The sequence below is a fragment of the Camelus dromedarius genome, chromosome 5 (genome assembly GCF_036321535.1).
Source record: "Camelus dromedarius isolate mCamDro1 chromosome 5, mCamDro1.pat, whole genome shotgun sequence".
In the NCBI taxonomy this organism is placed as follows: Eukaryota; Metazoa; Chordata; class Mammalia; order Artiodactyla; family Camelidae; genus Camelus; species Camelus dromedarius.
Window position 1 is genome coordinate 50,802,948 of NC_087440.1, and position 12,785 is coordinate 50,815,732.

The window sequence follows — 12,785 nt, forward strand, 5'->3', positions numbered from 1 at the left end:
TGACAGAGCTGTTGAGGATACAACATACACTAGTTAGAGCCAACTACGCCCAAGATGGTGGAAAATTCGACTTCCAGTAGACCTTGAGCCTATCATATGCTCATATATTAACATAATGTGCTGAATGACACACCCACAGGAGCCATGACAGTTCCCAGGCTGACCATAAAAGGCCAAAAAGTGGGCAGGGGTCCAATTCCTGGAAATCCCCACTCCTTTCCCAAAATAGTTGGAATAATCCTCACATTTGTTAGCATTTGAAATTACTCAGCTTATAAAAACTAACCCCCCTCGCTCCTGGGGCTGCTCTCCCTTCTGAGACAGATCGCATTCTCTCTATGGATTGTGTATCTCTCTAAATAAACTTGTTTTCACTTTACTATGGCTAGATCTTGAATTCTTTTCTGCATGAGACAAGAACCTACTCTCCAGTAACAATGTGAGTTGACCAAGGACATCAAAGCTCTGGTCAGGAGTGTTACCCAAAAAACTGGGTTCGCCTATTGGTGGGTGTCCAGCCAAAAATAAGCAGATTGGGAGAAAGAAGGATTTACTGTTACTTGCAGCAAGTAAGGAGAACACCAAGGATCCTTCCAAAGGCAGTGTCTCCTTGAAGAGCAAAATTGGGGAAGTTTTAAGCTAAGGGTAAATGCATATTCATGAAGGGGCTTCGGTGGTCGTGGAGTTCATGCTTTAGTTGAAGTCCTGAGGGTCAGAAAAGATCAACATCATCGTCCCTTAGATTTCAGTTCATCTAGTGATTGAGCACCTGAGGAGGGATTTAAATTCTGCAAAAACCACTCAAGACAGTGCTTTAGGCTAGTCTTTACCATTGAAATAGAACTGAGAGGTTCTCAGTTTACAACTGATTTGTTATCTTTGCTGTTGTTGTCTGATAAATTTGTCCTTTTGTTCTCTTAAGATCATTAGTACTGAGACCTGTTCTCAGGCAAACATTGTTGCCAGGCTTAAATTACAAAATGGCTTAGGCCAAAAAATGGCTTCTCTTATGTCAAAAAAGTCATATTGGGTTCTCTTTCTCCGGGGACCCCATACCCTATTGCTTTACAGGAGTCACCCACAGAGGAAAGTGACCAATAACATACATCCCAAGATGAAGGTAATATTGGTCACTTTGGCCAAGAGCACAGCTTTCTGAAATGTATCCTTTAAACTCTTGGGATGGTGCCTGGTTGAGGACCACACCAGTCACTTGCAGAGCCAGAGATGTTATAGTCCTTGCCCCATTCAGGCAGGCAGGGATCTCTTTGTAAGCAAGCAAAAAGGTGTCCAGGGGATAAGGGGACAAATAGGAACAATGTTGGGGGTGGGGGCAGAAAGAAAGGGGGAGCATTGTGGTTCTCCAGGCCTTCAATAAATCTATCAGGGAATCCAGCATTTGTTGATAGGACTCAGAAGGTCAAGTCTGAGATCAGCTCTAGGAAGTGGTCACCATTGATATACATAATACACTGAATTTAACAAAAGGATTTTCAGCAAAGTCGGTCCTGGCTCCTATGAATTATGTCATTAATCAAATGACTTTATATTGAGACATTATATAATAATTAGCCTATCTGTATTAAGCTTGTCACTTCCAATTCTTTCATGACTCTGATAGAGGACACCTGGAACTAGCACATCCAATAATCTAATCTTTAGCCCCTAAATAGCTTGGATTCCTACACACATATATACTCAGTGATATCAACAAACTGAGCCTTTAATTTTCTAGATTAACCATAGAGAAACTTCTGGTAGCTCAGCCTTCTCTTCCTTTTTCCCTCTTTTAATTTTCGTGGACATCAATGAAATTCAAACACTTTGTTTTAACCTTCTTAGGCATATCACTAGATGAGCTTAGCTGTCTATCCAAAAAGCCCAATTCTCTAAGGCATCAATTATTAAAGATAGTTTTCAACAAGAAGTATGTCCCAGGCAGAGGTTATACAAAACAGGTTGATTTAAAATTGTCTGGGGCATGTAGATAGCTGTTAAGGCCAGGGTTTCTGGTCTTTCTGTAATGGTAAAAGAGGGCCCATAAAAAGTGAAGAAGCACTGATGCCCAACCAAATTAATTACCAAATCTACTCATTCAGTCATTCATTCACTACATTTTTACTGCATGCCTGCCCTGTGAAACATGCCGTGTAGGACCCTGTCAGGATCTGTATGGAGTGTAATTAACTCAGAGAACACCAAAGACGGCTCATAAATCATGCCCTATAAGGAACAGCTGAAATAATCAGGAATGGTTAGATCGAAATAAGAAGATTCCAGAACATGAGAGTTCTCATGCCTAAATAACGAACCTTTCTTTTTTATAGAAGAGATTAGACTTGTTTTGTATAGGACCACATAGAGTTAATATCAAATGGTGGAAATCAGTGGGAAGAAATGATAACAAGTTGCTATCAGAGCAATCTAAAAACAGAATGAGGACACAATACTGTAAATCAACTGTACTTCAGTAAAAAAAAGAATGAGCTGTGTGGGGATGAACAAAGGCCTAAGTAGCAATGTTGGTACCCAGGGCACTAGACAGACACTGCATCACTGGATATCCCACCCCTAAACAAATCTTAACCTGACTGCTTCAGAGCAAATCATCTATAATTCTATTACCCAAAGGCAATCACTGCTAACATACAGGCATGTTTCCTTTTTTTGGTGCTTTTTTTTAAAAGTGAAATTGTACTGTACAGATAATTTTCCACTTTTTATTGAAAAATGTTTCTCTGGGCTATTTTGTAGAACACCAATATTTACCAATGCTTTCTCTAATTGTTGGATATTTAGAGTTTAATGCCAAGAGCAGGTGTTCTGGAGACATACTATGTGGTGGTTTGAATCTCGCTGTGCTATCTTGGAAAAGTTACTCTTTGTGCCTCAGTTGCCTCTTTTATAAATAGGGATTATACCTCACAGAGTTGTATTAAAGGAACAAATTCAAGTTAAGGCACTAACTAAGAACAGTGCCTGGCATATAGTATGCACTCAAAAGTTTTACCATTTTAAGTGAATGCCTAAGAGTTTGTGGAGAAAAACTGTAAAAGACTTCAAAACGGACCAAAAGATGACTGGGTGTTTTTCATGCAACTTAAGAGCTTTGTCTAGCAATCTTGGGGTGAGGGGCTCCGAGTCTTTGAGCTATTTTGTAGCTCTGCAAGTTGTACATAAATGATACTTATCCACAGACTTGCAAATTCCATCTGATGGATAATTGACTTCCTTCCCCTACTGAAAAGTTTTACATTTACTTATAAATTTCTTTCAACATCCTTGATTCACCTCAAGTGTGATGCTTTGAATTCTCCCTTGAATAGTCCTTTACTAGGTTTCCATTCAGCCCTAAATTAAAAATTCAACTGACCCAAACCCAAGACTGTATCCTCTATGCTCCAATGGTTGTATAAATCTCTCTTACAGGACCTATCACATTTTGCCATCAACATTATTGAACTTTTACTCAGAAATCTAATTCAACTCAACAACTGACAACCTACTCTTAATATACAAGGCATCAAATTGTGGTAAAAAGCAGTGCTTGCCATCATGTAATTACTTGATCTTTGGAGATAAGAGGTAGTCTTTCAACCTTACGATAAGTGTGTTGTGGGGATTAAGAGTATTAGTGTTGATGTCAGACTCGAGCTTCAGTCCAGTTTTGATCCCTTTCTAACTTGGGAAGACTGGGCAGAAACTGCTTAATCGCTAAGCCTCAGGTTCCTCAGCTATGTAGTGAGGGTAATATCCACAGAAAAGCTTTGAAAAAGATAGGACACATAGCACTTAGCATGTCTGGCATATATATTTTAGAATCCCATCTTCAGCAGCAAGTTATTCAACACCTAACAGAGAAGAACACTTATCCACACCAGCCTTCCTACCCGTTACCACCACACACACACACACACACACACAGAGGCCAGGACTGGATAGGCAATGTTCCCTTCCATGAGTTCCTTCAGCCACTGCTCAACTCTTGCATTAGCATGTACCCAGGACTACCCCATCTCTTCCTTAAAACTGGTAACCAAATCAAACACACATCACCTCACTTACCTAAATCACTAGATGTGTAAGCCTCTTTTCATCCAAAAACGTTTACATCTGCTCAGCTGGCACTGCTTCTCACCCACCCACTCTATCTGTAGAATCAGCAGAAAACAGCTACATCCTCAACATCCTCTCCCAATATTCTACCAACCTCCTTACCCTGTTCAAAACCTAGGTCTTCCCTAGACAGTCTCCCAGTTAACACTTTAAAAAACAAAAACCTACATGGTAAATCCACATATTACCACATACTCCTGGGATTCAGGGTCAGTAGAGGTAGATTTACTATGAAGCTCATGAAACTGAAGTGTCCGTGTCCCTAACTTCTATGAGCTCCTTTTAAGGTTTTAGGAGGTACACTAGCCATGTGTTCAACTATTTTGAGAATTTCACAGCTAATTTAACCACAATCAGAACATTCTTCCCTATCCAGCTCCCAATGTCACATTTTCTCCCATTTGACTTCATAGCAATCAACTGCGAGGCACTTACAGTTGATCACTTTTTGCTTGGCTTCTAGTAAGCCATTTTTTTGGTTCTTTTAGTCTGCTGAATCCTCATCTTCCTACCTATTCCTGAAACAACTCAGAACAGTCTTCTCCAAGTATTATTTAATCCCGACTTTAGGGCCTAGAACTCATCTAGTCATAGGATCCCCAAAAAGCAGGTACTATTCATACTCTTGAGGACTAGTTGGATCTCCAGTCCCCTGTGGATTCCAGAAGGCCTACTTCAGACCTCCACATGGATGTCTAGTAAGCATTTTGAATTTACCACACCCCAAACGGCACTCTTCTTCTTCTCCAAGCCAAGTTTTCAGTCCTAGCTCAACAGTAACTGTACCCTTCCAATTGCTCAGACCCAAACCCTGTCATCCTTTACCTCCCACGCGCAATCCTTAAACAAACTGCCTTTTCTTCAGAAGTCACTGTGACCACCCCAACCACTTTTATCCTAGTCCAAGCCAAGATTATTTGCCTAAAATATTCTAACAGACTTATTTCCCCATCTCTATCCTTGCCCCAGAGATGTACTGTTAATAAGACCCATTTTACTTTTAATCACTGCCCCCTTCCACATACAAAAAAGAAATTTACAAGCTTTTCTGTGAATTATCCCAAAAGCTAAGACTGCCACCCCTAGGCAAATGCTCAGAGAAGGTTTTAGTGATAGCCTTCTTTCTCAAAATCAATTTTCAAGTTTTACTTTCACTGCCCCCAGCTCACCATAGCAAGCCAACTACTCAAAAGACAATTTGTCTCAAGTTATATATGCTGTATGCTGCTATATAGAGGCCACTAACAAATATGGTTTTTTTGAAGCATAAAAATAAACCTGGCCAGAGTTCTGTATGAATACTTTTATGTAACTGAGAGAAAATAAGCCACATATTTTGAACACAAATCCACTGAGAAGGTAACAGCAAATAAAAGATTTCTACAGTCACTGACTCTTCCATTCACATTAAATCACTCATAATTGAAATTTTTATTTTATATACAAGGAATTAGCATTGTTTCTGCATAGGGTAGATGTGCTGGACGATCCATTCAAGGACGTTCACTTAGTCCAACTGAAATAAAAAAAGGCAAACAAGAAACGTATTAATTCAGAACGCTTTAAATATCCACTTTATTCTCAGAAAAAAATGGCTTATTACAGAACAAGGTTTAAATTGGAAATCTGACCCAAACTAGCTATACAGATTTAAACAACTTAAATATTTACTGAATATCTACTACAAGCTGCTCCACAAATCTCAACTATTTTAGACAGTGAATTTCCCACTTCTACCCTCAAAGAAATTTTCTACTTAGAAAAATACTGCTACATAAAATGATCTTTATTAAAAGCCCAGGATGATCTTTTAGTAGGTATTACACAGCTATTTTTGTACTCAAACGTCTGCCAGACACTATTCTAGGAGCCGTTCATAAATTAATTCATTTAACCTTAACCTCTGAGAAATGGAACACAAAACTAGTGGGCCTGAGTGCATTCTCTCATCTGCGATGTACTACCTCCCAATGAGACACTGAACTTACACATTGTAACACTAAACGTGTACTTGTTAAACATTTAGTCCAAGCCAAAAATTTAAGCTTAAAAATATTTCACCTGTCACAGAAATCTCACACTAACCATTTATATCCACCGTAACACTTCAACCTAAGGACATCCAAATTTAACAAGTAGGTTCTACTGAATATTGCCATCTTCTAAGTACAAAGACCAGTGACTGTATCTCCAAGAGCCAGTAAGCAGTTAGTTTTCATCTTTAAAAAAAAAAACGACAAAACCTGCAGCATTTAAGTGACTTTTAGGAGCCAAGAAAGCTTCATATACACATTAATTTTTGTAACAATGGTGCATTTTTTAAAAGGCAAAAACTTACCATCTAATGACTTGACCAAAGTCATAGGATTATTAAACGGCAAACCTCTCTGAATCCTAAAAGTCTACCTGGCCCCAAACCTCAAGCTCATTTCACTGTATGACGCTATTGAACATTTCGGGGCAGTGGTCAACGCACGTATTTTGCTCAAAAATAGATGTATATGACTAGAGATCTAATATTTAACTGTAGTGGTTTCTGCTAAGTGAATAATTTCACCCAACATTATACATGGCACCTAAAACTGGCAAAGGTGGGTAAAAGGGGATTAGAAAGACCGATCACTTTTAAGGCCTATCACCTCTTGCCGCTACATTCTATTAACCTGACTGCAAAAACTCGACAATGTCAACCACTACGGGGGAATAGCCCTGCTGACTAAAAGGGGGAAACGGCGTGGGTCAAACGGTCACACCACGGAACTACTCGCTCCTTGTGCCCCCACGGGAACCGGAGAGCATGGCGTCCGCCAACACGTACCTTGATGAAGCCGATATCCTTCGCGTACTGGCGGAAACACTGGCGGCACATATTGAGGCCGTATTTCCGGATCAGACCGTGCCGGTTTGAGCAGACGCGGCTGCAAGGAGAGACACGGCGTTACGGCAGGCTGCAGAAATTAAAAGGATTCGGCACTTGGGAGACCGCCACCCGCACTACCAGCCTTTGCGGACCCATCAGAGGCCTGTAATGGCGGCAGCCACAGCTCCGATTTCCTCTCCCCCCACGCGCCGCCTGCCGGCTCCGCTATATACATTTCAAGCAGCGTCACACCCCAAAGCAACCCTTCCCTAAAGCCACATTATTTCTCACCAAGAGCGAGAACCCTGGCCGAATTTTCTAGGGTGGCTCCAGTACAGCTGCTGGTGACCCATCTTGCTTCCTCGGATGCAACGAGGCAAAAGGAAAGAGGCAGCGCACGCATGCGCTCTTCAAATTTTGGGGAGACATCTTACCCAGAAGGCAGTGCTGACAAGCGACGCGTGCGCAGTGTGGACACGCTGTTTCGCCTGAGAGAAGAGGAAGCTTGGAAATTTTCTAGGCGGGCATAGCTGATGACGTCACCACACTTCAGCCTCTAGTCTCGTTTTGCGCCACCCCCGGTCGCCGGGCGTGGTGGCGCGCGCCTGTAGTCCCAGCTACTCGGGAGGCTGAGGCAGGAGGATCGCTTGAGCCCAGGAGTTCTGGGCTGTAGTGCGCTATGCCGATCGGGTGTCCGCACTAAGTTCGGCATCAATATGGTGACCTCCCGGGAGCGGGGGACCACCAGGTTGCCTAAGGAGGGGTGAACCGGCCCAGGTCGGAAACGGAGCAGGTCAAAACTCCCGTGCTGATCAGTAGTGGGATCGCGCCTGTGAATAGTCACTGCACTCCAGCCTGGGCAACATAGCGAGACCCCGTCTCTTTTGAGCACCCAGAAATGAATTTTGAGCCCTCAAGAAATAATGACCTGACTATTCTACCGTCTATTCTTCATCACCTGAACCTTCTACGTTCTTTTAATTAAAATTTTACACTTAGAAAAAGCATTTTTGCCTTAACTCAGCACTGACACCTACTGGGATAAAATTACAAAATCACTTAAAATCAACTGTAATAATTAGGAGCCAACGATAGGAGTTCCTATTTTGTTAAAATGTTTTCAACATTTTTTTCTAACACACTGCTAGTCGAAATAAACCTACACCATTCCAAAATGACACGAGACAGTGTGTTTAATGTTTAAATGCAGTTGAGTTTAAAGTAAGAAACAAGTAAATATGCATTGAATGATGCTTAGACCTGATGATTTGGTGACAAATCAAATTAAATACACAAATTCCATCTAATAATCTACTGAAAAATGTCTAAAATCCACATGGTCATTTATAATGTCTCTAGATAAACCTAAAATTGTACATGGCTCTGACACCAAAGCTTTAACCAGATCTATAAAATGTATCACAATCTGCAAAAATGCAGGAAACTTTTATACATGAATTCTTATATTAGGACTGAAGCACCACAGCTTTTGAAGGTATGTTATTTCAGGATTCTGGTAGGATGCCCCTTCCAATCTAAATTAGGCTCCTTGTTGCATGATGAAGAAGGAGTCAAGTCAGAGATTGAAAAATCAGGTGTGACTTGATCCTACCCTCAAAACAAATGTAGTGAGGAAAATAGGATTACCTCAGAGCCCTTCCTTCCAGTTTCAACTTTTGTGACTCAATGCTTTGTCGACAACTAAGCAAGAAAATCTGTATTTAGTGATGGATGTGCCCATAGAATAGGAGAGAAGCAAAGAGAGAGATTAATTCCTGCTTGAGGTCCATTTGTGGGGCCCTTTGAAGTAGACCTTAAGTGAAGAGTATTTATACAGGCAGCGCTTAATGGAAGGGAATGCTCAAGGAGAGGAAGAGTTTGAGCCAAAGAATGAGCTGGAAAAAGTTTGAAGAAGGTAATCAACCTAGTGTAATAGTTAGATGAGGTCATTAGAGCAGTATAAAGCAGCCAGATGATGAAAAGAATTTTTTAATCTTTTTCTAAACCAAGAGCTTTTGACATCAGCCTGAAAATTCTAGAACATCTTTGAAAATTTTCAAGCAGAGGATAAAATTTGGACCTGTTCAAAGAAATGCTACTGTGGTCAGTGAAGAGATTAAGAGGAGGATACCCCAAAGGCCTAAGAATTGATAAGACTGAAAGGAATTTTAACTTAAATCCTGACTACTGAAGTCCCAATGTCAAGCTTCTACAGTTTGCCTGGAATTTCTATCAGTCATTGATGCGTAGTTTACAAAACTCAAGTGCCTCTCAAAAGCTAACATTTGCCCACTTATAGCCTTCTCACGTCTTTCCTAGTTGGTCTCCATAATTTTTAAAAGATTACAATGGTTCAAGATATCTTCTCTTTTCTTCCTCAGATTATTCTCAAAGTTATTTCTGATTGTACATCCAGAATTTTGTCATTTGAAGATCTACATCTCACAAAAAAACAAAACAAAAAGATAAAAACAAAAAAAAGATCAACATCTCTCGAGCTATCTTCAATTTCAGAACATATATGTATATCCATTTCAACAAATGTTGATATTTTAATTAACTACATTCTAAAGGAAAACAGATACATAATATATGTTTTTTTAAATCTCAAAAAAATAATAAAATAAAAAGGAAGTTTTCATCCATCCCAGACCCCTATTTCTCCAGTCTTCCTGTCCAGACCAATGTGGTATCAGTTTGGGGGAGGGGGATCTTTAAAGAAATAGTCTATGTACCCATCCTCTCACACAAGTGTATATCTATATGTACATATATGGACACATATATGTATAAATGTGTCCATAACATATGCTTGTATTTATGTTCATATATATGTTTATTACATCTCTTTTCATTTACAGAAACAGAAGCCTACTCTACCCAGCGTTTTCACAAATAGGTAGCTCATAAAGCATCTTAGAAGGGTATAAAAGCTATGGAGAAACATATAGCAAAAATAATGAATGAAGTTAAATTGAAACATCTTTGGGTGAATATTCTTTTTCATAGTTAAATTATATCTCTATCTAATTGTATATCTTTATAATAGTATGTCTTTGTACTTTATAATAGTATGTATAAAATAAAATTCTGGAAATGGGACTGCTAGGCCAAAGAATATGAGCTTTGAAATTTTTGATAGATATTACCAATTTGCCCTCTCTAGAAATTGTAGCGGTTCAAATTCACACCCATACAAAGTATTTGTTTTCCCACAATCCCACAACAGTGTGAACTAGCAAACATGTTTATATTTGTCCTCTGACAGCCTAAAAATGGTAAATATTATTTCAATTTGAATTTTGATAATGCAGAGCATGTTTTCCTATGTTTATAAGCCAACCATGGATCTTTATCTGGGGCCTTCTCCTTCAAGTCTACAGCCCACTGTCTTGATGTGTTGCTGGTCTGTAGTTTGTACATTTGCAAATGCTTATGTGGAAGAAAATTAGCCCTTTGACCTTCATATTGGTTGCAAAGTTATTCTATTCACCATAACCCCAGATTCTTATTTATTTCTTTATTTATGGTGTATTCTTCCATGCAAAAAGTTTTAAATTTTATGTATTAAAATTTATTCAATTGTGAGGTTACAACCTTTATGTCTTGGATCAAAATTCTAAAAAAGCTCTACTGTGTTTTCTTGTGGTACTTTTACATTTCTGGTTTTCATTTAAACCTTCAATCCACATAAAATTTATTTCACCATCCTCCAGGAGTGAGGGAGAGAAATCCACCTTCCCTCCCTCCCAAATGGCTAGCTACTTACTCCAACAAAAGCAATATTAACCAAATACATTCTAGTCTGAAAGCTTACTCAATTTTAGCATAATGCAGCCTCTCATAAATATTTGTTGCATGAGTAATGGGTATCAGTTATTCATTTACTCATTCATTCTTCCTACAAATAAGCATTGGGTACATGTGAACACTATGCTAAGCCTAGGCCTTGCATATAACTCAGAACCTGTCAGGAAGCTTGCAGTCTAGAGGTGAAGACAGGCATTAAATAAGTAATCATATAGCAATTATTTTGGGTAAGATAACCTAAGATTTCTCTTGCTGCAAACTTCCAAACTTGCTAAAAGAAATATGGTATGTTTTAAAATGCAGAGTTGACACAGACATAGAAAATGAATTTATGGTCACCAAAGGGAAAGGAGGGGAGGGATAAATTAGGAGTTTGGGATTAAAAGATGTACTCTACTATATATAAGATTAACAGATGCACACTACAATATATAAAATAGACAACAATAAAATAAACAATAAGGTCCTACTGTATAGCACAGGGAACTATATTCAGTATCTTGTAATAACCTGTAATGGATAGAAGTCTGATTGGTCTATTTCTACAAAGCTTGTTCCTAGGTGGTCAACTTTTATTATACTTTATTTGCGTATGATGTTGCAAAGTGTAAACGGGAAGCCTATAAAGGCCTGTGTAAACCTACAGACAGGGTCCAGAGCTTGGAGTGTTAACTCCTCTCGGCCCGCTGGTGTAATAAACCTGAGTTCTCCAACTCTCCGAGTGCTGCTTGGTTTCTCGCCCGGATCCAGGTTGCTGTCACAACTGAGCTGTAACACCAAGCTGTAACACATTTTTCCGCAACAATCCCATTGTAATATAATTATTGGTTTATTTGTCTCTTCTAAACAATGTAAATTCATCTTTGCCTTTTAAACATCTAGCATAGGTGCTGGCGTACAGCAAGAACCCCATAAATATTACATGAATGAATAAATGTATTGAAATAAGAAGACCTGTTAAGTTTAGAAATAATTTTGGGAGGAATTAATGCAGCTCTGAACTGACATGGCAATACTAAGAGTGGGAAGGTGGGTATTAATTAGGAAAATCATAGTGGAAGCACAACCTATAAAACATGAGCAAAGAGTGTTCACAGGGGCAAAGCAGCACTATAAAGGTCTAATTCTTAGGTATATATTTGTAAGCTATTTAGCTTTATTTAGTTTAGATGAAATTTACCATTAAAAACACTTACTTCAAGATCTGGTCCCAACACGCTAGGGCAGACAAGTCTGCACTGTCCACAGATTGTGACCTCTCTCTTTAAGAATATGATATCATATGATTTTACTAGCTTGACCCAATCCAAGTGAGCTACAAACCTAAGTGAGTATAGTTTACTCTGGGCACAAATTAGGGAAGTCAGAAATATTTAATTAATTGTCGGTTGAGTGCCTGGTGTGCACCAGAAACCTGGGGAAATAAAAGAAGTGAAAGGTAATTTTAAGTGCAATTGAATTTGCAAACTTCCAAAAAGGAAGACCAAGATGTTAAAGAAAGTTTAGTGGAAACTGAAACATGTTTTGAAAGATTAATAGGGTTAATTAGTACAAACAAAACAGAAAAGAGGGGAATGAGTGTAGCATGTAGGACAGGAAGAAGAGAAACCAATTTTAGAGAAGGAAAACAAATCCAGATGCTATTTCTCTAGTTCCTTTTGTCAAAAACCTGTAGCCCAATTAAAAATTCCCTGTGTATTTCCATGTCCAGTCAGTCTGCAATGCAAACTAGCTTGAGGTAATTGAGGATAGAGGAGGTCAACAAGCAGACTTTATTTGTATGGTAGTAGAGAGAAAAGTGTGGATAGATGTTCAACGAATCCTTTGCTTCGTAAGCAATCCAGTAACACCGAAATGAACATCAGATCCAAGTATTTAGCCATTGAAAATGGATGGACTAAGGGGAGGGTGGGGGGAGGGGGATGCTATCTCAAAAACTGATGTATGTTTATTTTGCTATCAGTGCAATATATCTAATTTAGTAAGATAATTATATTTA

The 12,785-nt window shown here is 39.1% G+C and overlaps 1 protein-coding gene across 1 annotated transcript; it reads right to left on the reverse strand.

Moving 5' to 3' along the window:
* Positions 1-5,528: 5,528 nt before the first annotated feature.
* RPS29 (ribosomal protein S29) lies at positions 5,529-7,422 on the reverse strand. Its single transcript, XM_010982880.3, has 3 exons — positions 7,268-7,422; positions 6,935-7,034; positions 5,529-5,632 (listed from the first exon to the last, which is right to left on the reverse strand). The coding sequence occupies exons 1-3, from the start codon at positions 7,327-7,329 to the stop codon at positions 5,624-5,626; spliced, it is 171 nt and encodes a 56-aa protein (XP_010981182.1). The 5' UTR covers positions 7,330-7,422; the 3' UTR covers positions 5,529-5,623.
* Between the last annotated feature and the right edge of the window lie 5,363 nt (positions 7,423-12,785).

Coding starts and splice junctions, on each gene's coding strand:
- RPS29 (XM_010982880.3), bottom strand. CDS start 7,329: ATGGGTCACCAGCAGCTGTACTGGAGCCACCCTAGAAAATTCGGCCAG. Junction 7,035..7,267: donor GGCCAGGGTTCTCGCTCTTG/GTGAGAAATAAT, acceptor CTCTCCTTGCAG/CCGCGTCTGCTCAAACCGGC.